Here is a 25,661-nt window from a genome sequence, read left to right as displayed (position 1 = left end):
GTACTGAGCGACGTCTACAAAGAAAGTAATGGGTCAAAACGTAAACCTACTCATTTATGAGTAGTTAAGTCGCCTTCTGTTTGATGTCCGTATGCAGTTTCTAGACTATTCTTAATTCTATGCTAACTTGTATTGAAACTTTAAGCTAGATTAATTTACGCATTTGAGAATAAGAGTTACTTTCTCAGAGAAACAGTTCCCTAATGAATCCCTTTAGTTCTGTTGCATTGAACAAAAGCGTTTGAAATTTTGGTTTGGTTTTTAGTTAAACACACAAGTGTAGCGGACAATTGCTGTTTGCGCTTGCAATTCGCGACACGAGTGCGAACAGCCCGATTATTCTAAGGTTAATTTACTCTTTTTTTTAACAGACTTTTTCTTTTTTCTTTTTGACAGGCGCCGTGGAGCAGTTGCTTGGACGGCTGGCTGAAGAACTGGCCTCGCGGGTACGATTCTCGACATTTGCAATAATAAAATCAAATAATAAAAAAAAACGGGTGACTTCCGTGGTGTAGTGGTCAAGACGCTCGACTCACACACGAAAGGTTTCGGGTTCGATTCCCGGAGAACACAAAAATTAAATGTGATTTTTCTTAAGCCTGGGTGTTTTGTGATGTAAATTCCTTTGTGAGTGGGCCTCCTGGCCTGTTGTGTTGCAAAAAAAAATGGGAAAACAAATTCAAGAAAGATTTTTTCTCAGTCGGTCAGGGTAGGTATTGTGGTGTGTTTAAAAAGTATTTATGTATTATTATATATATTATATATGTAAATATTTACATTTTTTATTTTTTTACATTCATAGGATTTTGACATATATATGTACATATTATCACAAATAACACATGAAAAGAAAAAAGTGTACTTTTAAAAATATGCTAAATTTAGTTAAATCTATAGATCCTGTGAAAAATATTTATCGACGCTAGAAAGGAAAGAGATACCAAGTGACGTGGAACAACTTTTCGGAAGGGCCAATTAAAGTTTTTTTTTTTTATTTGATTATTCTACTAAACCTATTATTTTTTATGTTTTTGAAATGTGTTTTGTTTGTGTTTGTATGGAAAATTTTAAAACATCAATAAAAATGACACATATAGTAGGGTGATCTTTTTTAAAAATTAATCTGAACTATGTCAGTCCTAACTAATATTTAAATCTACGCCAGCCGCTTAAACTATCTTAATGCTAGATTTAAGTATAAAAAGTATATCTGGGGTTTTTCAAAACTCGTTTGACCTTTTTGTCGGGTTTAAATCGATTTACTAATATTTTGACGCGACGCGGCCTTATTCTGTATTCAAAGGCTTAAATTATTCACGAAGCTAAAAAAGTTTTTTTTAAATGTACAAAAATAAACTGAACTTAAGCTCAAAAGGCCACGGAACTTTAGAGGGCAAACAATGAATTTTCCCCTTTAATCTTCCCTTTATGTATGCATTGTCACGATCCTTAGGGCCAAATAATGAATATACATGAGTAACATTTTTAGTGGGTCCTTGAACCACGGCGGAAGCTTCCATCCATACCTAACCACCGCCAACCTCGTTGATGAACCGGAATATTGAGAGATACTCATATTTTTTGCCGAAGTATGAAATAATAACCATGATTATGGTCCCAATGTTTGTTTTTGTAAATTTATTGATAATTTTAAATTGCCGGAATTTCAATCGTCCATGCACTTTGTAGCTGCAAGACGATCAGTAATCTAGCTTTAATGGGTAAATGTTATCAACTATCAAATATCCTAATTTAGTAAATGAGGTCTAGAATTCCAAGCATCCATGCGCTCAGTAACTGCAAGACTTGTTGTAATCTAGCTTCTATTTTTATAAATTTGTATTTTGTTTTTAATTTTTTAATTATCACTAAATCTCTAAGCGTTACTGTCAAATAAAAAATTAAATATGTAAATGGGGGCTAGATTTCTTATTGTCCATGCGCTCTGTAGCTGCAAGACGTGCTGTAATCTAGCTCCTGCATATAATAATTGGAGACGTGGAACAAGAATCCCAACCGTCCTTGCGCTCTGTAGCTGCAAGATGTGGTGGGATGTTTATTTATTGTACAGCGCCCTTGAGGTGACTTTCACAAAAGCGCTTTATAAATTATCCAAATATATAAATATATAGACCGATTCAAAACAGAATTACTTCATTTTTTTACACTGGTTAAAAAGTTCTTTACGCCTGTCGTTTCCAGGTTAATCGACCTAACTTCAAGATAGGTAAAAACGTTTAAAAAACATAATCATTATTTTGAAATACATTATCAAATAGATAGGCGTCTGCATTTTGTAGCAAGCTCTGAGGTTTTCGATTCAATTCTCAGTGAAATTACAAAAGTTAAAGTAATTTTCAATAATGCTTGTTATTTATTTATTTAAGATACAACTAAAGTCAGCATGAGTTAATAAGTTACTCAGCTGATTACGTAATGCTTGACTGTCAATTGAGAAACATAACATAACAAATTCATATAAGTTATGACTGTTAACGAATCGAAACACAAATATATACATACATATTCATAAATGCCCACAAATTAACAACCATCTCCCGAAACATACGAAAAGAAATAGCCGTTGTACTTTCTTTATTTACAGAAGACTTATGCAGCAAGCGAATTGCTCTATTAAAGGTTAATTCAGTAACAAACCAAACATACAAAATACGCTAGATTAAAGTGTTTTCTACGGCCGTGAGAGCGGTTCAGAATACCACCGCTGAGCGGTTAAAATACGAGTAGTTCATTAGATCTCGCTCTGGTATAGCTCCGTGTAGCATATTATTTTATTTATTTTATTTTATTTATTTACTCAAAATAACCCTCGTTTAAATATACTCGTAAATGTACTTATTCGGGCTTTTTAGGCTATGCTCGTGTCAAGCCATAATTATATACATTAAAAACACATAGTAAAATTAATTAGATTAAATTATCATGACATGTGATGTAAAATAATAACAATCTAGAAAAACAAGGTATTAGTATCAAATAATAAAATTCCAAAGAATACAATACAAAAAAGAAAATTATAAATATAAATATTAAAATATAAACTATACAAATTAAGATTCAAACATAATCAAATATACAAAATAATAGTTTTATTAAAATAAAAAAAATAATAGTTAAACTTAGTAGTATAAAAAAAAATGGAATATTAGTATTATTGAAATCAATAGAAAAAGAATGTATATATGTATATAAAAAACAAAAATTGAAATGATAATTGAGATATGTTTTCTAGAAACTCACTCTATACTATAGTCAGAATTATAAGAAATAGAAGTTATAAATAAAATGCCAAATAAGAGTAAGTATTTAATTAAATAATACAAAAATACAAAATGGAAAAACATGAGAATATCAAGATATATAAGAAGCAAATTAAACTAAAAGTATGTAAGGACAGCAGATTAGTCTATTTTAGATAATCTCTAACTTTAAAACGATTGGCAACCTCGTCTCTAACGATGTGCAGCAACCAATTGCAAACATTTTTCTTTAATTTATTGGCCTTGTGGAGTTCTTTATGTCTGAGGGAAGTTGATTATAAAATTTCGGAGCCAGGAAGGTAAAGTTTCTTTAAAATAGCTTCGAGTGAGTGGTTGAATAATACTTAACTACTATTATTTTGGCTTTTGACAAATAAACGATGAATCTCAACTTTCTATTTTCAAAATATATAATACAGGCTAACAGCACCCTTTGCTTCGGGAGACTAAATGAACTTAAGCCATATTACTCGTTTTTTGTCTTCAATGAACTTACTCCAAAAAGCAGCTTAAATGTCAGTTTAAATTTAATGTAAAGTTATTTATTATAGGACGCTTCCACCAAAACAATGCAAAGAATAATAATCGCCATTTTCAACTCAAAGCAATATTCCTTTCTGGAATCCAGAGTTATCGAATGCGAAGTTGGGTAAAAGCTCTAAAGTAAATTGCATTAAGGGATAGATGTAAAGGTACAAAGTGGCACGCTTAAGCAGTGTTTTGAGTTTTACAAAAGATTTTACTCCATCGCAGATCGGAAATTGAGTTATTATTGCACTCTCACAGCGAGCGCTTTCCTCAATGAGCTCTGAATTCTTAACCGTAGTGGATGATTACAGCTGGTGCATAAGGCACTGAATTCGTTAACCAAATTGAGCGTATTTCGATCATCTGTTACATGTAGGTAAGGTGATCAGCCTTATGCTTCAGTTACCAGTCCAGAAACAACGAAGTATTGCAATTCAGACATTCTTTGAAATCAATATTTTTCACGTCCTCTCTGCTAGGAATTGAACCCTGGACCCGGAAAACGGGGAATGCGTCAAACACTCTACAACTAGTTTCTTATTCAGGATTTTTACGAGACAGCAGCTATAGAGTCGAAAACACTCCTCCCAAATTCTGGTTCTAATTCACATGCAGATATGTATTCTTCATCCACCTGGTTTCAGATAATATATAAGTATGTTAAACATTGATTTGTTTACATTACCTACTAAATAAAGTCTTGTTGATTGGCAGCTTATGCTGTGAAATGTGTAAGACGCTTGCATCAGCCACGTGACTTCCTGCTTCGATTTTCGGCATTGATAACTGTAATTTTAATGTGAATTTTTCGAGTCATGGTATTTCTTCCATGTTGTTTACTTATATTATTATTGAAAATCATGCCCGTCTTTTTTTCGGATAATTGAAAATGTAAGTAATTTCAATCATTGTAGAAAAATTATCCGACGTAGCACGGAAATAAACTATGATACCGTTACCATCGTAGTGTTTTGTTGATTTAAAGAAAACACGAAAGAATACCCGATTTTGGAAAATAAACTTTATAAGTTGTTTTTAAGTTCACTTATCTCAATTAAACCCAGAAATTCGTAGAAGGAGTTACTCCAATTAGCGAAATAGACATAAAGCTTTCCTTCAATAAGTGCTATTACCACTTAAAAGTTCTATGAACAAGCATTATTTATATAAATCTCTCTGGTTACCACAAAAGCCAGCTGTTTTATTGTCGAGAGCATGTTTTATTTATGCCTTCATTAGAGATAAGCTGAAAACTTTAAATTGAAAACGCCGCCGCTGTTTGATCACGGACATAAATCTACTTAGATTTTAGATTTTAATGTTCATTTAAATCCCGGAGCTTGTGGAGAAAACATCAGACAATGTCTTCGCCGACAAATTATGCAGCATCCCTCAAACTGACGCGTTTATATTCGCTGAATGCATAAGTAAACATTTCACTCAAGTGATGATAGGAATATTGTATTTACCTGCAAATAATTTGTGGAAGTACAAATATTAACATATTTTTACAGAGATGTAGAACATATAAGAAAAAGAAATACGAAATTCTAGGCATAAAGGGGGCTAATGACCTGTCATTGGCTAGTCAACATTACTGTACAATATTATGTAAATAGTTTTCAATTTCAATTTATTTTATAATAAATTCGAATTCGAAAAATATTTTAGCAAACAAAAAATATTTTTTTTACCAATATTCTAAAAAATTCAATAATTGTATATACTACACACAAAAGTTAAATGGTATTTAAGAGGAAGAATCATAAATATATTTCTTTATTTTAAAGTATTTTGTGGAACTTGATATTCCAATAAAACTAAGAAATATTTTATGTGTTGAAACAGATGATGAAGAAACGTTAAGTTAACATTGTTTTGAGTATGTCTAAATGTTTGTAGACAGGCTGGATTTTCTCCCAGGGGGGTTATTTAGAACTTACTTTGTAGCAACAGAGATGGAAACATTACTGAGACGGTTAAATGAAAGTCTAGGCATTTACACGGCTGATGATTCGTATTTAGCTAGTTTTTATGGCCACATTACACACTGTAAAACATTAACCATTTTAACCGTGTTTAAACCTCCACATTTTTTTAACTCTTCCATTTGTAGACTTTTGAGAAGTGAAAGAGCTGAAACCTGGGCAGTATAGTGAATGTTACACAGTGTGTAAAGTTGCCAACAAAAAACATCGACCAGCAAAAGACAATTCATTAGCCCTTTAAATGCTCAGACTTCTATATTCTTTTCTCATTTCAACAAATTTCGAAAAACGGAAAGTCATTTAAACATTGAAAATTATTTTTTTCAATAAGAGTATTTGAAGAGCTAAGGCCTTTATTGATGTGGGTGGGATCGATTAACAAATTATTTGACCAAAAAATTTGACAACACTTGAAAATATTTCTCAATGTTTTACTTCTTCTTAGACCAGTTGGTATATATTAACAATATTTGAATTTGTGTAGATATTTGAAGACAAGGACTGGATTTGATCCCTTAATTATTTTCTTTAAAACTTTCTGTATCTTCTTATTATTTGTTTAATCTTCAACTCCCTAGTTAAATGGTAAATCATGTGTTTGTCTATTAATATTTTGAGAAACTTAGAATGTTAAAACGCAATTTATCGTAAAATATTAATATATGAATATTTTAAATTAGTAAAGTAAATATCTAAATCATTCTAGTAGGAATATTCTCTTTTACGTATATTTTGAGACAATTTACTATTGGGTGATCTTGGTTCTTCAGAAGCTAGGTGGTTTCAGAGAAATTTGATGAATAGATATTTGATAATAGTTTTTGTGTCACTCTCTCACAGATGCATCCCCGATACTGAGCAAAAAAGACAACTGCGCGTTGAACTAAAATCGACAAAATCTATGTTTCATTATCTCGTTTTTAGACACTTCAAAACTGAACCGATTTGTTTTTTTACAAGGATTATTAAAATTATTTTTTTCTTGATACTTTTCCGTTTTTCAAAATTATTTATCGGGTTGTGGTCCCGTGACTAGTGTCTCGGACTCACGGGTCAAAGATCCGTGGTTCGGATTCCACTCTACCCCAACTTGATCCCATTTTCTAATAGTGAGTTATTTACAACTCCTTAAAAATGGCCCTCAAAATGAAATATTTGGGTTAATCATAAGAACGCAAATATTTTTTTTTCTTTAAAAAATAATTAAATAATAATAATAATGAATAATTAATTATTTCTTTTACAGAATGTTTTTTTTTTCTTATGTTAGACAAAAATATTATAACTATCCATTGTTTATTGAGAAAAAATATTTAAAAAAAAAAAAACATTTTCTTGTATACCCACGAACAGGCCATGCCTTTGTGGGATTTTTTTGCTTACTATTTTTCTATTAATATGTATTTCGTTGATATGTAATTATGCTTTTTTTTAATACTCTGTTTTGTTATTATGTTTATTGAAAGAAAAAAAAAAGAAAAAAATAAATACATAAATAAATAAAAATGTCCACCGTACGTCCAAAGACGGCAGATAAATCTGAGCATTTTTTCGTTTGTTTTTGGTGGTTTTAGCATCCATTAGAAACAATTTGAATGTAAAAAAAAACATTACTCTTGTGCCATAATCCAGGCAGAAAATACGTAAATCATTTTGTGCAATGAATCGTCAGACCGTTTTTACTCTTAATAAAGCCACAGACAACTATCCCACAATATCTTCTTACAAAAGTAAGATCAGTAAGAAAAAATATACGTGTTTTTTTGTTAGTAAAAATGCATAAACCTTTTCATGAAAATTAGTTGCGCAAAAAATTCATTAACTTTTTTTTTTTTAATCTTTGTATTTACAATAAATATTGAAGGCATTTTGGTTACATAGTTGAATCGCAGGTTAATGGCGACAATTAATGTCACAGCAGATAGTAAAGAGGGCACAAGATAATGAAATATGAATGAGATCATATTGTGACTTATTAGCTTCTCTTCTCATACAGCTTGATGGCGACAGATGACATGTAATGAGCCGTAACTGTTCAGAGTATATCGAAATATAATACATACAATAAGTAACCTACGTCAAAAATAAAAGAACCAACTCGCAAATAACCTGCCATATATTTTTCTCTTTTAGCGCAATAAAGAGCTGAACATAAGAAGAATTTATCTTCATTTGCTTAGTTGTTTGTCTGCTAGCGTGACACATTTTTATTAATTATCCAAGTATTTTTCATGAAAGTCTAATGTACGCAGGTCAAAGCTCTATAATGTCTTTAGAGATTTCGACTCATTAATTTTATTTATGTATAATCACCTCGTGGTGTTTATATTTTACTTTATTAAAATTTTTAATTAACAATGATTTTTAATGCTATAAGTAACGTCTCATTTCTGTTGCAATCATTTTTTTTCGCGTTCCAAACCATATCACATAAAGTCAACATCTGCAATTTATTAAATCTTCTATGAGCAAATATTGTTTTTATGCCCCAATGTCCGGAATCTGTAGATTAGTCAATTCGTCACACTACTTTGAATTCTTAAGGAGAGGTCTTCCGCCTTTTCGTAAAAATAGAACGGTCAACCCCAGTGAGGTCACATTATTCAATTTTTTTATTATTGTTTACAGTGTGAAAAGAAAATTATACGTCAATAAATATATGTATTTATGTATGCATATTATGCACATTAAAATCGTATTGTGGTGTCGTGGCTAGTGTCTCGGACTCACGGCTCGAAGGTCTGTGGTTTGAATCCCACACTACCCCAACTTGATTCCCATTTTCTTTTAGTAAGTTATTTACAACTCGTTGAAAATGGTTCTCAAAGTTAAATATTCAGTGAATCATAAAAAAGCATTTTTTTTTTTTTAAAAGGCCAATATCTATTTTATGTATCATGTTTTGTAATAAAATACGTTCATTTTTTTTTCTTGCATACATACATATTTTTAAAAATATATAGGCCCTGTGTTGAGTTAGGAAACAACAAAATGGAAAATGGAAACACGTACATAATTTAATAATAGCAATAACAAAAATGGAATTTTTTCAATTTTTTTATTATTTTTTTTATTTAAATCTTAAAGTAGGGCACACATATCATACATATTGTTATGTGTGTTCTAATAATAACATTGCAAATATATTTAATTTATAAATTGTTTATCACATATGTCTTGACCATTATTTTAAATTTTGATATGTTTTTTTCTTCATAAATATTTTTTTTCCATTTCGTAATACTTTTTAATTGCTTTAAATAAAATTGAGTTTCGTGACTTTGCCTTTTTCCTGAATGGAAGTCTAATTTTGTTCTTTTCTCTAGTATTGTGATCGTGTTCATGCTGGTTCCGATCAATTTTTTTCCAAAATTCTGTTTTTTTATTAGAGTTTATAATTTTATGAACAAATATCATTGTATTGTAAAATATTCTTTGTTTATATGTTAATAATTTCATTTCATTTACCATCGACTTTACCCTCGTATATCTGTTTTTTTTCAAAATGATTCTAAAGGCCTTATTTTGTAATACAGTTAGTTTATCTATGTTTTCTTTGTTTGATAAAAATAAACTGCTACTACAGTAGTTAACGTGTGGTTCAATAATTGCTTTGTAAATAGTTTTGCAGGAGTCCTTATCAATAAATCTTCTGATCCTTCCCGAAATTGATATTTTTTTTGCAATCTTATTTAGTACCATATTATTACATAAAGATATCTCAAAGGGCATCTGGACAACATGCTTAATAGTTTATACAGCTATGCAATATCCCTCCGCAGTCTCCTGCAATGGTCTCTTCCCTTAGATACAATCCAGACTTGTACACTCTTTCTGAAAATAGCTTTCATTAAGATATGCAGGAGACAGCTGTGAGACATTGCATAGATTTATACGTGGTACTATTAAGCGTTTTGTCCAGATGTTTATTGAAAATTATGCTGATGTGATATTTTTTATTTGTCGTATTCTTTAATAATATGCATGCTTCCACTTTCTATTTTTTTGTACCCAAACTCAACACAAGGCTCTTGGCATTATAGAGTTAGGGGTACGTTAGATATTTTTTTGTAATATGTGTCGTGAAGTGAAGAAAAAATCACGTATTCCGTTTTCATTTTATAAAAAGATTCTTCGATATTGCAGTAACAAAAGTCTTTACCATGACTTTATTTGGAGAAAATCAATAATTTTGATCATTACCGTGATGATTTCTACCAATCAAAGACAAAAGTACGTGCGGGTGAAAATGAATGACTCAATTATCTGGATGACAGCTGTAGATTAAGTTCGCGCTATGGTTGGAGTCATAGTATTAGGTTAGTATGGCAGAGGGCAGTTTATAACTAACTGGATTATGCTATCCAAGCTGTAAATTGCTGAAATTGAATAGTTTGGTCGGGTCAAAGTCATTATATCCTCCTGATGTGGATGTATAATATACTTGACCGGGGATTAAGGAGCCTATTATCGTATAAATAGATAAATTAGCTATATTCTATAAATATAAATATTTTCCGTGAAGTATATTGAACATGGTTTACTTATCGAATTTGGTATTTTAAAATCACTAATAATAAAGGATACAGTTTTGAGTATGAAATAGAACTAGAAACTTAAAAAAATAATAAACTTAACAGACCTTACCTGGTTATATACAATTAGTAAGCACCTTGATACATATGGGTTGTGCGGCATCCATCTTAAAGCCTACCATAATTTCACAGAAATTTTTGTTAAGAATAATATTCCGGCGCCCTCCAATATACCCGTCAAGACAATTGTTCCAATACATGAATGTGCTAGATATGAGACAACTGTACCTAAAAAATCACTTACACAATTTTGGTCAAACGGTAAGGAGAGATCTCAGGAAAATGTTCGTACGAGGTTTTTCCATGGCACAAATTATCTTATACCAAAAACCCGTAGAATTTTTGCTCAGAGACATCTTTTCTGTATCGCACCAAAAGTGATGTAAGTCTAAAGGACAAAATCCATTTTTAAGAAAGAAGTTAAAGACTGGATTTCCCTTAGCGGGAGAGACATGAGTTTGAAACTATATAATATTGATAGTTACTAATGTAATTTATATGGATGGTGTAAAATACTGTGTTTTATGTTTTCTTTCTTTTTAGATGTATTAACAATTATGAATTGTCACAAAAATGTTTTATTTTTATGTACGGTCCCAAATCGATTTTTTTTTTAACTCCTGGGTGAATAATATCTACTTTATATCATTTATTTATAATTAGAATAAAAATTCTTATTGATTTTTCGAATACATGACCTTCTTTTTTTTCTCACTTTTTTTAATCTGTCAACTGAATATTTGTGTAAGATATTTATTTTTCAAATGTATTGTTATATTTCTGATCCTGTATATTATTTGTGGTTATATTATACATGTATGTCTGTGTAATTCCGTTGGTGTAGTGGTCAGCGCGTGTTTTTACCACGCAAGAGATTTTAGGTTCAATTCCCGGCATGGTTGGGAACGTTTATTTGAAACGGTGTTTTTACATTAGAGTATTTCATAGCCTCAAAACGTAAGACTGATCATCTTACAATCACGTAGCAAAAATGTTTACGATACGTTGCGATTGATGTACCGATGCAGTGTCCTATGCATCAGTGGGTGTGAAAGGGAATAATAATGTCAGTGTTGACAAATTATTCCTCCTAACTTAACACGGGACTTTTGGCCCCATGGAGTTGTGACTTATGTGTCATATATGTGTAATAAACTATTTGTGAGTGTTCCATGTCCTGGATGAACAATTTTAGTTCTCCAAAACGATAGCCATTTTCAGGAGAAGTGCACAAGTTTGGATTTCACCTAAGGAAAGTAACCATTGCAGGAGACTGCTCCGAGACATCGCATATATTTATATTTTACTTGCTGAACCCGGCCACGCTTTGCTGTGGCTTTGTCTGATATTAATTATTAGGGGACTAAATAAAATTAATCTAGCAACTATACATTTACCGAGAAAACACGTTATTCAATTTAATATCTTCATTTGCTTTGCTGTGACTATACTGTAGAATATAAGGAAAGAAAATCGTAACTTTGGCTAAAATGTATAAAATGGCAGCACTTTGTAAAACTGCCATTTAGTGATTGTTAACTATGATAAACTATGAGAAAATTTAAAACGCATGGAATGTTCTGTTTCCGCCAAACTTCCGAATAAAAAGTATATAGAAACATTTTTCTGCTAAAATGTAATGTTTTGTTAAAATTTTACGTCAATCTATTGATTAATTTCCGAGATTTGCGGCACAAACAAACAGAATGAATACCTTTTTATTTATTCATATAAAATAAGCGTGTTGTCGAGATGTTTATTAAAATAACTATGCACGACACTCTCTGATTCCGCGTTTACATTCCTTAGCCAACAAATTTAGTTGTGATATAGACATTTTTAATTCAATAATTATCCATTTTAAAACGTTCTTAAATGCACTGTTTAAAACTTATTATTAATGTCGTAATTAAACTTTCTTTTTCATACATTTTTTTCTTTGTTTTTGATGTGTATTATTATTTATTATTATCTTTTTCTGATATCAATGTATCCAATATTTTTGTGTACCAGATATTATGTTATTTTTTTTATTTTTTTTTTTATTTTTTAATTTTTTTCAAAATATTTACAAAATATTATTTAATTAAAGTCCTGCTGAGTTGCATTCATACAACTCATCAGCAGGTTCTTATAAATAACATTGATTATTTACACTTAACCTACATTAACAATAATTTTACTTGAAAAACAATTACAGATTACATTTTGAAAAATTAAAAAGTATCACTAATTCAAAACACTTTTTTCTAATAACCATAATTTGAGCAAACGTCGAACTCCTGTAATATTTTTAATATTTTTATATATACTTACTGTAAACTAATTTTTATTATTTGTTTTAACAAAAATTTGTTAAAACCATTTTTTTTACACTTATAAGTATTTGTAAATGTATTTATTATTTTGTTTAAATTCTTGACAAGTCATTTACAATTTTTTTTTTAAATTCAGTTACTTTTCTTATATACATTTTATTAATTTTTTTAAATATAAAGTTTCACTTTTTATTTTGCATAGCAGTATGCTTTTTATTGTTTCTACATGTATACAAAAAAGCGTTGTTTATCTTTTAAATTTTTACTTACTATGTTTGTACTTACCTGTATATTTTTTGTAAATGCCCCTTGGGCGTATTGTGAAATTAAATGAATAAATAGTAATAAATAAATTAATATACATGAAAATTTATATTTGTAGTTTTCTGTAATAATATGCATGCTTACACTTTCTATTATGTTGTATTCCAACTCAACACGGAGCTCTTGGCCTCATAGTGTTAGGGATACGTTATGAAATTTTTTAAAGTATGTATCTTTATTTGAATAAGTAAATAAAAAAAAATGAAATAAGTGAATATCTTTTAAATTACATTGATTAACACGTCGACTCATAACTAAAATTGTAAATCAAAATAAATATGTATTGTATTCAGAGTTTGTAATTTCTTCTCCAATATAATATATTTATATAATCCTCCATCTCGTACATTATGAACAGTAAAACAAGTTTAACAAAGACACTGCGAAAAACATTGATATGTTTAGACAATCGTTAAACATTTTTGAGAAGGAGGACTTTTGATGAAAGTGCAAAAATTAACGTCAGATTTCCAAGGGTGTCAGCTTATTCCACGCAGCTAAAAATTCTGAGAAAATTATATGAAACTCAATTTCGGCAACAGTGGCGCATCAATCACAAAGACTTTTTAGCATCAATTTACATTTTTATTTTATTTATTTTTATACCCTTTTATAAAAATCAAATGATGGGTTTAAAAGCTACATAAGATTATTATTTTATACATTTTTTATCATAAATATGTTGACATTTCTAACATTTTATTATTAATATTTAAAGCATTAACTTTGTGGTAAAACATTTTAATAAATGTTATTAAATATTTGTATGTAACCACTTACCGACTTTTCTATGTCTACCGGTTCCGAGACGTGCCGTCTCTTCGTCAGGTCACCAATTAAACCAACATGCAAAACCATAGTTGTTGCACAATAATATAAAACCAACACGACATGCATTTTAATAAGCACATGCACTGATTAGGACAAACATGCACTGATTAAATTATGAAAATATTCTGTTTTTTGAGAATTAATGAAAATTTTCCTTGCACAAAATTTATTTTGTTGAACATAATTTTATTTTTATGGCATCCCAAATAAATAAATGAAATATTTATTCACGTGGCAATAAGTTTTCTGTTACTATAATTAGAGGGATTTTAGAACTGCGTAATTGTTTCTTGAAACTACCGAATCTTAGCTTAAAAATGCGGCCAATGATGGGCAGTACGTATCTTCGTAAAATTGCGTATTCAACTCTGAATTTTATAAAATCTAAATATAGGTCTTCACTTTTAGATAAGTCCTTTGCACATGCACTGCGTCTAGCAACAACCAACATTAATGTTGATATTAAAAAAGTAAAAAGTTTAAGTTTAGTAAAAAATAAATTAATGAAGAAACTAATAAAATAATTCAAATGATAACACTGAGATTCCGTTATTTTTATTTTTCTTCAAAAAGTTGAAGTGTTTGTTTTTGCGGCGCTTACTTAGTTTTTTGGATTGGCCCAGGATCTTATTTGGTTGACAGCCCTGCTACAGAGCAACAAAATTAAAACTATTTTTTATTTCGGATAGAGTTAAAAAGCGCTAATAAGGAGGTTTTTCACAAAAACAGCGCTTCGAAATTTAACCAAATAATATTATTACTTTGCTATGAGTTCTTATTTGTAACGCTATTTTTTCGAGACTTTTACTTTCATATCAATTTTAAAAGCTCGAAAACTTTTGCAAGAGGAATTACAAAAATGAAAGAGAATATTTACAATGTTTCCATAAATGTTTTATCCTGACTAGCGTTATGAATTATTTAACATGTTTTGAAAATTCCCAGAAGAGCCGTTAAATAAAGCAAAAAAAATATTGAAAAGAGTACTTTTATATTCTCACAAATAAACAGACAACTTAAGAAAACACTTGGAAAACTTTTCATCGAGCTTTTCTATGTTTAGAACGCTAAAGGTTTTTATTTATTTTTTATTTTTGTACGAGAGGAATATAATCATCATCATCTCTTTTCATTTTGCACTCGGCGATACATAAAGCACAGTATTTGACAATCAAATACACCGTTTCTTTTATTTATTTATTTATTTATTTATATATACGCCCAATGGGCATTTCTTGGGACAAATGTATACATAGAAAATTGTTATAAAAGAAAGAAGAAAGGCACAATAGTATATAGGAGAAATGGTATAAAGGTGGGAGTAGAAACGGAAGAGAGGTATTTAGAATTGAATTTGATTCAGTGATTTTATGTAAGAAGACAACTTGTTACCAAAGAAATCAAGACTCGTAAGATTGTTGGCAGACCTAAGAATTCTGAGCATAGAGGAATGAAAACCATAGTTTGTTCTATGGTTATCGGTATGAAAAAATAAGTTTTGTCTGAGATTTCTAGTTGGGATATTTTTTTTTTTAAGCTCAGTAGTTCAGGCGCATCAAAGAGTGGGTTGAAAATTTTGAACAGGACTAGAAGGTCGGATTTATTTTAACGGTCTTGAAGAGAAAATATAATTAAGCTAGTTTCTAACTTATTAAACGTCTTTGGATAAGCCCAACCTCCAGCTTATCTTTATAAAAAATAGATGTTGAACTGATTAAATTTATTTGATGTGAACATCATAATATCGAAACAGAGAAATACTCTAGGTGCGGGCGAACTAGGGAACAGAAGAGAGTTTTAAGTGTATTGATATTTTTAAAACAGTTGTGCTTCTGTTAATAAATTCAATGAGTTTTAATGATTTATTGATTACACATAATAAAAGTTGTAAAAAAAAGTTTGGTATCAAGAATAATACCCAAATCTCGTATACTAGACAGAGATGATAAATTTCATCGCTCAGTGACTAGTCGTATATGATTGGATTTTTCAGACGAAAAAATCTCATAACCTTGTACTTACTTAAATTGAGATATAGATAATTGTATGAGCACTAGGTACTAAAAGACAGTAAATCAGATTGCAATAGTAAACAATCAGAAGGGTTGTCTATCTGTTTGAGAATCTTAGTGTCGTCAGCGAACAGCCAAATTGGTGAAGTAAGAAAATCAATGTGATTATAAAATGTTACCTACATAAAGGTAAAGTGGGGAGCTGAGCTATGGTCCCGTAGCTAGTGTCACGGACTCACAGATCTAATGTTGCAGGTTTAATCCTCACTCTACTACAACTTGATTCCTATTTTCAAATAGTGAGTTTTTTACAACTGTAAAAATGCCGCCCAAAATAGAAATATTCGTAGAAACTATAAAAATGCAAATATTAAAAAAAAAAAAAAAACTTACGCTATTGGTGCCAGTACAAAAACAATGAAACATTGAAGTATAGAACCATCTTTTTAACAAATATTGCACTTTAGCCCTGCCAGAAATTGAACCGAGGATGTCAAGCATGACAGGCAAATGCGCAAACCCTTACCCTACGAGGCAGACCTATCCGTACTCAATTTCCCTTTTCAGCACTGAGATCCAATTCATCCAATCAGAAACATTAGCCCAGGGTTCTGGGTTTATTATACAAAAACAGCTGTATTCTTTATCTGCTACGGATACTATCAAAAAGTCGTCGTCTCATATTTTATAATGTAAATATGCTCACTTTGTTAAAAAACCTGAACGTAAAGTGGACGAAAATAATTTAAGTTAGTTTTATAATAATCTTCCCAATGAACTTATAACTATTAAAAATAATATATGAATAAATAAATTCAAAGTCAATGTAAAGAAATTTTTTGAACACTTGTAAAAACTCTATTAAATTTGAATTGTTACAAATGTATTATTGTTTTTTGTTTTTTTTTTGTAAATATCCCATGTTTTTATTTTTTTCTCGTATACTCGTATATTAAAAATTATATAAACTCGTATAAATAAAAAAACTACAATAGTGTTAGTCACTCTCCAAGCACAAGAGTTAGTCTTTTTTTTTGAGAGTTGCAGTGATAACATTTACTAGATGTATAAAAGTAGATCTATATCAACTTTTTGAAAAACATGTACCTTTCATTTAAATTTATTAATATATAATTTTTTTTAATTGTTTTTTTTTAAAGGTATTTAATGGAAACAAAAACAGGTACACCTTAACCATAGTAGTATGATTCGCATGCTAGTGTTATTAATGTCCTGACGAAGAAACAGCACGTCTTAAAACCGGTAGACGTACAAAAGCCGATAGGTGGTTACGTACAATTATTTACTAACACTATTTCAATATAATACCACAAAGTTTATACTTTAAATATTCTTGTTAAATTTAATTATGTTATCATTACATAGTAAGTTTAAAAGAAAAATAAATATGTAAATGGTTTAGTTAGTAAATAACAACCCGTCACTGACTTGTTTAATACGTCTTTAGGTGCAAAGTTTTAGTTTTTCTGCTGAGACAGAAAAAAGAGAAAAATAAACAGAGGACTAATGATGGGAATCCTTTTAAGTGGCTGCTCTCAGAACTTTCATTACATATATCGAGTGATCGAGGCTAATGGATCTTAGCAAACATTTTGATCGAGAAAACACATCCAACATAATAATACATACATGATAATATTATCTGAGCGAGTACACAACGAACAAAAACTTTGTGTATTATCGAGGAAAACATTTTTATTGGTAAAACCTTTTACTTTCAAAGCTATTTTTTCATTTATTATGTATACTGTTTACACCATAATTATACATATTGAATTTTGTGATTGTAGGAGCTTCAAATTGATTTTGTAAAAATTCATTTTTATTATTGTTTGATTCTGAACTTGTTTTAGTCGTTATTAGAAGGAGACATTATTCACTGATTTAATTTCTTTATTTAAAAATCTAGTTATTTCAAAATTTATTTTCGTTACAGTTTAAAGTGCACACATATGGTTTTAAAATCATCTAAACCGTGATAACAAGTTTATTTGTATGCAATATTACGTAATAATTATTCTGTACTGTCTTTTTATCAAATATGCAGAATTGTCATAACAACATAACACAAAATTTTAGTTCTTAGTTTAATGTGACAAAAAATATTAAATATTTATATATATTTTTTGATTTAAGATGGTATTGAAATACACATATTTTTAAAGTATATTTTTTTAGTAAATTTTGTCTGGTAGATTAAATATTTCTACTATGTTGGTAGTTAAACCCTGTTCTATACTTTTTTTAGTGTGGAAAAAAAGCATTCATGTGTTTTCAAAAATCATTATAATGTATATTCTTCTATAGATATGTCAGTATGAAATTAAATGACACTAATAAATAACGGCTCATTTCCAAATTCTTTAGTTGTTTATATTATGTGGACACAAGTCCCAACTTCGTGACTTAAAAGTCTTGTCGCCCTTTGCTCCCTGAAGGTAAAAATTTGTCCTGGTGCAAAATAACTCACATGTCTCTTATATGATAATGAGTTTGATTTTTCAATCACTGTTGGTTTATATTTGGACATTTTCGAGTAGTTTCTGCCATTTTAAAATTATTAATTACAAAAAATGGCTCCCGGGGATGAGTTTTGCGTAGAGCTGTTATCCGTTTGGTTGTATTAAATTATTACCACTTTACAAACTGCATTTTTTAAATTATCATAGAAGTAAGCAGTTTTTTGTCAATATTTTTGCTGTTTGATTATAATGTTGATTATAACATTATTTGAAAATAAGTAAGATGGGATATCGAAAATAATAAATTTTACATTCATTCTTAAAACTTCCATAATTTACTTGCTTTATCTATGGTAAGTTTGGTTTGCTTTTTGTTTTAGTTTTAACAGAATAACTATACGACGCCAGAGTTACCATAGACCAACGGATCGTAGTATTTTTTTCTATCGATAGTTTGAGGACCGGCAACTAATACAAGTCCGGAAATTATATATTGTTCTGACAGGAATATGACGACAAAACGACAAAACTGATTAATTACCTAACTTATTTCTTCCTAATACCACATGAGCGAATCCGCGTAATAGCTAGTCTGTATTTAAATTTTTAAACAGACTAATGCTACATAATATGAAGATTCAATATGCTCAAACAATGGAGCAAATATGGAATGAATATGAAGTACTTAATATTTAAAACCAGTATCGTATTGAGATATCCTTACCTTAAAACAAAGTAATTCCGCTTATCTCTAGCCTTGCATTATGCACGAATATAATATATGACTCAGACAAAATACACTGCTTGCGCAAAGTGAGACGTTTTTATGTAGTCGTTCTTTTCATTTCCACTAATAAAAATAATCTTCATTATTCCTTGGCCCAGTTTATCTCTTGGTGTAAAACACCCCGACTGCATACAAGAATAATTTAGTTAGAACATTTTGCCTGGATGAGGTTACCATGTACCGACATAATTCTAACTGTACTTGTAGTACGCCCGCTGTACGAGTAAGTATAAGGAAAGTGGCTCGGATTTAAGATTCTAGCTTTATGCTCATCTTACCGGAGGTAAAATATTTTATTTATGGTGTGCGGGTAAGTGCAAGGAAAATGTGCAAGATTCGGCAGTAAATTTGTTTACTGAGCTCATGATTAAAATTACGGGGGTCGTTTTTCACTTTTACAATTTTACAACACTGATAACAATTTTACAAGATCCCGATACTTTCTTATACTTTGGTATTGCGCTGCAATATTGTTGATTTGTAAATACATTTTTTGAACCTGATCTGGGTGTGGATTAACGTGTATTTCTAAGTAGGTATTATCATAGTTAAAAATGTAGCAATTATTATTATTATTAATAAATAAATAAAATAAAATAAAATAAATTAAAAATGTAGCAATTATTATTATTATTAACTCTTGTGTGGCTGTGATGTCACACTTGTTGACATAGGACACAAGACTTGATAAATCTCTCTTATTTTTTTAAATGATGAATTCGTATTTTTCGTAATCTTCAAATGGACATTTTCACACCCAATTTGGAAAGTAAAATTTTTATAACTATGCTAAATGTTGATACGAAAAATATTCATCCTTGCTACGCGAAGAATAAATGTTCGCTTATTCAGCGACACATCTATACAGATACCCTATACAAAAGAGAGCACGAAGATATAAATCATAACAAGGAAGACAGAGACGCTGTTCTGCTGCGGGTGTCGTCTAAAACACATTTAGTCTTCAGTCGGTTGATGACAATGATGGGGGACGCACGCGCGTAACATAAGCGGCGTATTAGTGATTTTTGATTTATTTTGCTATGACAGGGTTAAATTATATGTTTATTCGGATAAATTATGGAAAAGGAATTATTAAACAGTATGTCTCCGTGTTTTTCTTTTTTTTTATGTCTGAATTTTAGAATATTGCGTCTTTTACTAGTGGTAACACGACGTTACATCACCGCGCGCAAAGGGATTATTTACCACAGTCTTTTAAGAGTTAATAAGTGCAATACGAAATCAGCGTAATACGAAAATATCACATACTACAAATACTAATTAAAAATTGTGAAATTGATTTAGAAAAATTAGCTTTTTTTTCAAAATCAATACGGACATTGTGAATAAATCCTTTCACACGTGACTTTTAAAACCAAATAGTAAAAAACATATCTCATCCAAAATGCGACATGTTCGGCCGTGACAATTGTATTTATTTATTCAATTAACATACTACAACAGAAATTAAGAACACCAAATATAAGTTAATTTAGAAGTTTAGGCATCTACAGGGCTTATGACCTGTCAATGGCTGGTTTAAGTAGCCACTTTACACACTGTGTAACATTCACCATTCTGCCCATATTTAAACATCTTTATTCCTTCAATTCTTTCATCTGTTGATGATTGTTAAGTTAAAGAGCTGAAACCTTTATTTATGCTAGTGAAATTCATCTAATTGAATTATTATAAAAATATTTTATTTTGATCGAGAAATACGTAAAAAAAGAAGAAGGGATGAAGAGAGGGGCTTGAGTTCAATAAGTTATGGGTTACCTCTACAATAGAAAATCGTATAACGGGCTTTATTAAAATATTGTTTGATTTTTGATCAAAGGAAGATTATTTTTTAAAGCTTTCCTGATTATTTACTTTTAACCCTTTATTATTTAGATGAAAGATTTTTACTCTTGTTTTTTTTTATTTGAGTCATGATTAAGATTGATTAGGTGATTTGAGAATTCGGAGAAATCATTATTGTAAAGACACCTTATATGTTCTTCAAGCCTTATATAAAAGTTTCTTATTTTTTGTGCAACAACTATGATGAATAGTGTGTTTTGCATGTTGGTTTAATTAGTCAGACAAAGAGACGGGCACGTCTCGAAACCAGTAGACAAAGAAAAGTTGGTAAGTGGTTATATACAAACATTTAGTAGTAATTAGTTTATAGCTAAAGAAAAAATTAAATCATTTTTAAAAAAATATGTCTTTTCTTCCATTTTCAACATTGATTTTATTTAGATTTAAATTTATTTATTTATGACAAAATACAACTTTTTTATGTTTTACATATTACGTTACATTACATATTTTATCGATACGAAATATTCCCAAGCAGCAAAAGTGCTGGTATGAGGGGGGAAATGATATAAAATAACACAATAGTTTGAATAAAAAGTCGATAAAATAACATCACATATCACTTGTCACACGGACTGTAAGAACTGATTTAGTTAGGTGTTTGTAAGTACGTATATCTTTTGTATATTTTTTAGGTTATCAGAAAGTGAATTGTAAAAATTTATTGTTGGATACATAAAACTGTTTTTTTTCTATTAGTCCTAGGTTGTTTGCAAGTTAATTTATTTGATGCTCTTATATTTATTTAATGTATGTTGTATTTTAAATAAAATTAAATTTTGTTTTTATTTTATTCTTCTACATCTTATTTTTTTTTTTAGTTTAGATTATTTATTATTTATTTATTAATAAAACATATAAGACATGAATATTATGATATTATATTCCCAGGAGTTGTACGAGAAAACTCATTTGGGACGGTACATAAAAATAAAAAAAATAGTACATTTCTTGTAACAATACATAGTATACATTTAAACAATAAAAATTTTAACAAATTTTAACAATCTATGAACTTAATATTAAAAAAGGAAAGAAAACATTTAAACAATCTGTGAACTTAATATTAAAGAAGAAAATAAAAACATTCAAACAATCTGTGAACTTAATATTAAAAAAGAAAAGAAAAACATTTAAACATTCTGTGAAATTAATATTAAAAAAGAAAATAAAAACATTTAAACATTCTGTGAACTTAATATTAAAAAAAGAAAAAATAAACATTAAATTCTTTAGGTTGAGCATTTTTGTTATTCTTTATAAATCTGTGTTTCTACTATGTTTATTAAAATTAAATGTAACTTAAAGTGTTTTATTCATTGTTCTTTGTTTTGATTTTTCAATTTGTTTACTATATTGCGACCATCTTATTGGTCCATATACAAAGTGTGGTAGTATAAATGCATTTTATATCATTCAACGATTGCAATTACTTTTATCATTACAATAAAAATGCAAAAAAAATATGCCTTTATGATAAGACAGTAAAATAAAACTTGAGCTTTGGAAATGTTTTGAATAAAATAAGAGTTCAACTATTTCAGGTAACATTGTAGAAAAATATTAATGCAAGCTTAAAATTGAGTTATTAAAAAAGTGCTACTTTTTACGGACGTTTTCACTTTGAGCATAGTTTATCTTGGTACCGGGTGTTATGAATAAGCTTCAAGAGAGACTTTATCATCAGGAAATGTAGCACTATTACCGTACACATAAGTTTAACAAGATCCTGTGAAGTTTTTTTTTAATCATCACTTTGTAAGAATATGATCAAACTTATAATAACACAACACTCTTTCCTCAATTGTTCTTGTTCAAATTATAAAATTCTGTGTTGAGTCCCGACTTTAAACGGAATTTTCTACGTCGGGACATAAAATTTTTTTTTTTAAAATTTAAATGTGCTCTATGATACAATTGTGTATTTTGTGTATTAAATAAATAAATAAGTAACATAATTTTTTTTTTCATCGATTTATATATTTTACAAACCCCTTAATTTTTGCAATCATTCTACCTGGCTGCGATACGCTCCCAATTGCTTTTTAATGATGCACACGCATCTTGAAAATTACGCTTATTCATTTAAAAAAAAAAAAAATATTTGGACAACCAACAGTTCTACATACATATTTATAGTAAACAAACGGATATAGTGTATAAATTCAGAACCAATAACAATTTTTTACCAAGTATACAAAGCTAATAAAGAAAATATATCACATATTATATAAATACATAAGGGTTAATACATATAAACATTTTATTTTCATGTACTCGTATATATTGTTCATTAATTAAAGAAATTTGTTTTTTTAGAGAACAGTAAGTTGTTGAAAATTGGGCGGGATTACAAGGATGCTTGAAAATAGGATTAAGAAGGGAAGGGAGATGGACATATTTATTTTAATAATGTCTACTGAATGGCATAATGCATTTTTAATGTAAATTTTAAATCTGACAGAGTGATGTTTCATGTCTTTAAATTATGTATGATACACTAAAAAAGTCATTTTTAACATACGATGTTTTACTTGTTGGTATATGAAACAAGTGGTACCGTCTACAAATCCTGGCTGGCACGTGTATTGTTATTAAACTAAGTAGTTCTGCACAGTCAACTTTTCGTGTCGCAGTTTTGTGAAATACACACAAACACACCCTCTTGTAAATATAATATATGTTTTTTGAAAATATATTATTGGATATGTATATATATTTACGCACCCACACATTTCAGAATGTACAATCATTTTACAAATATGAGTATTATTTAGAAACTGCACCGGTCTGAGTTTTAACCGTATCTTTATCATTGCTGACTTTATGCTTCTATAAAATAAATAATATTGTATTCACATCACAATGAGAAACCTTAGCCTTACGGGAAATTTGATACCAAAAAGGTTTCTTGAAAATGAACCAAAAAATCAACAAAAAATATTTCAATAAAAACAAACTACTTTACTATCACTAGTTATATGAATGAACCAATGATAAGAGACTTGTGAAAAATGTCCAGTTTACGGTAAAACAACGGACAATAAGATCGAGAAGAAGCGGAAGATAACTTAAGACGTCACAAGCAAAGTAATTTTAGAAATATAAAACTTTAAAATATGTTTTTGGCGTAGTTTAAAAGTCTATTAACAAATAAATAAAACACACTGAACTTCCTCCTCGTATAAAATTAATGTGTAATAAGTCATAATATGTATTTGTCTGTGTGAATATATGTATTTGTAGGTGTGAATATATATATTTCCAAGTATATTTGTATGTGTATATATGTTTATGAATGCGTTTCTAGTACTCCAACTCGAATCATATTTTCAAACAAGTTGGAACTAGCTCACAGTCATGAGTCATTACTAATTGTATCACTTTGAAATATATCTCGGTCCCCAATTAATGTATGTGCAATGACATAGAAAAATAAATGAAATATTTATTTATTCAGTTATGACAATATTTAAGGAATAAATTAATCAATTGGCATGTATTACAATAATCATGTAGAACATTTTAAAAACGAGAGAGTTTGAAAGTGTTTCGGCTATGGAGGAGGCATTTTATTGTTCAGGGTAAATACAGATCTGTGTGTGAAATAAAACCAAAACCCTCCTACTACTTACTGGTGAAAATCTTGCTACTTTTTGGTGAAAACCCTGAAAAATAAAATCGAAAGGAAATATTCGTATTATGTCCGCCTCTTAGTATAGTGTTAATTGCCTTTGATTACCATGATTGAAATCCTGTGTTTGATTGTTTTTGTAGGTGATTCAACACTGCATTCACAGTTCATGTTGGTGTTAGCTTATTATAGCTTGTGCCTTATCAGCATGTTGGATTAAATTTTTATGTAACTTCTTTGAATAGTGAATAGTGGGATTTGCATGATAGTCTAATAAGAGTCCTGACGAAAAAACGGTTTCTTCTCGAAGCCGGTAGACATAAGTAAGTCGGTGAGTGATTATTTACAAATATCAACTTAGTATTGACATAATCAATATATTTTATTTATTACCTGCGCATTTTTAAAAAAATATTTCTCATACATGTATTGTGAAAAAAAAGGTTGTTTTTGTATCATTCAACATAACAAAATGTAAAAAAAAGGTGCTGACTTAATGCGAGAAACTCCTAGCTAGCCTGGAAACAAAAAAATTCCGTCCATTATAAAATATATTCAATTGATTAAAATAAAAAGGATTATGTCTTAGATTAGTCAGAGTAATCTAAAAAATAGTAAAATCTGGTATTGGTAGTATGTAAATTTAATTGATTCAAAACAAACGATTGACTTTCATAGCATAACAATTTATTTATTTAAATCATTTTATTTAGTAATTAGCAGGTAAACGCACGAATTAGTACTACTAGGCTGACTCATCTCCATTCGATTTACTTAGGAAAAATTTTATCCGCGAGTATAAACTAAAGAAATAAGAATAAAAAACTCAATTAATAAATAAGTATCCACCCACCCTACGGGTTAGTTGGACAGGCACGATACATGTGAAATTGGCATATATACGGGTATTTGTAAATTAAATTCTAAAACATAAGTGCAACAAAATTATAATTAATTCCCATCATTTCAAAGGGACAGAATGACATGTGAAATAAAAAAAATAGATTTATT

At 29.4% G+C, this 25,661-nt stretch overlaps 1 protein-coding gene across 1 annotated transcript in view; it reads right to left on the bottom strand.

The window, feature by feature from the left end:
- Positions 1-4,359: 4,359 nt before the first annotated feature.
- The window catches only part of LOC148281028 (uncharacterized), a 52,237-nt gene continuing 30,935 nt past the window's right edge, over positions 4,360-25,661 (bottom strand). The window contains exon 2 of the mRNA XM_088227438.1: positions 4,360-4,443. Coding sequence (XP_088083564.1) covers positions 4,360-4,443 — 84 coding nt within the window. The remainder of the gene's footprint in view (positions 4,444-25,661) is intronic.

Source organism: Micrasema longulum, unplaced genomic scaffold, assembly GCF_059751315.1.
Source record: "Micrasema longulum isolate JH-2025_06_02 unplaced genomic scaffold, ASM5975131v1 h1tg000503l, whole genome shotgun sequence".
In the NCBI taxonomy this organism is placed as follows: domain Eukaryota; kingdom Metazoa; phylum Arthropoda; class Insecta; order Trichoptera; family Brachycentridae; genus Micrasema; species Micrasema longulum.
The sequence above is the reverse complement of the archived record's forward strand: the minus strand, read 5'-3'. Positions and strand labels throughout refer to the sequence as shown.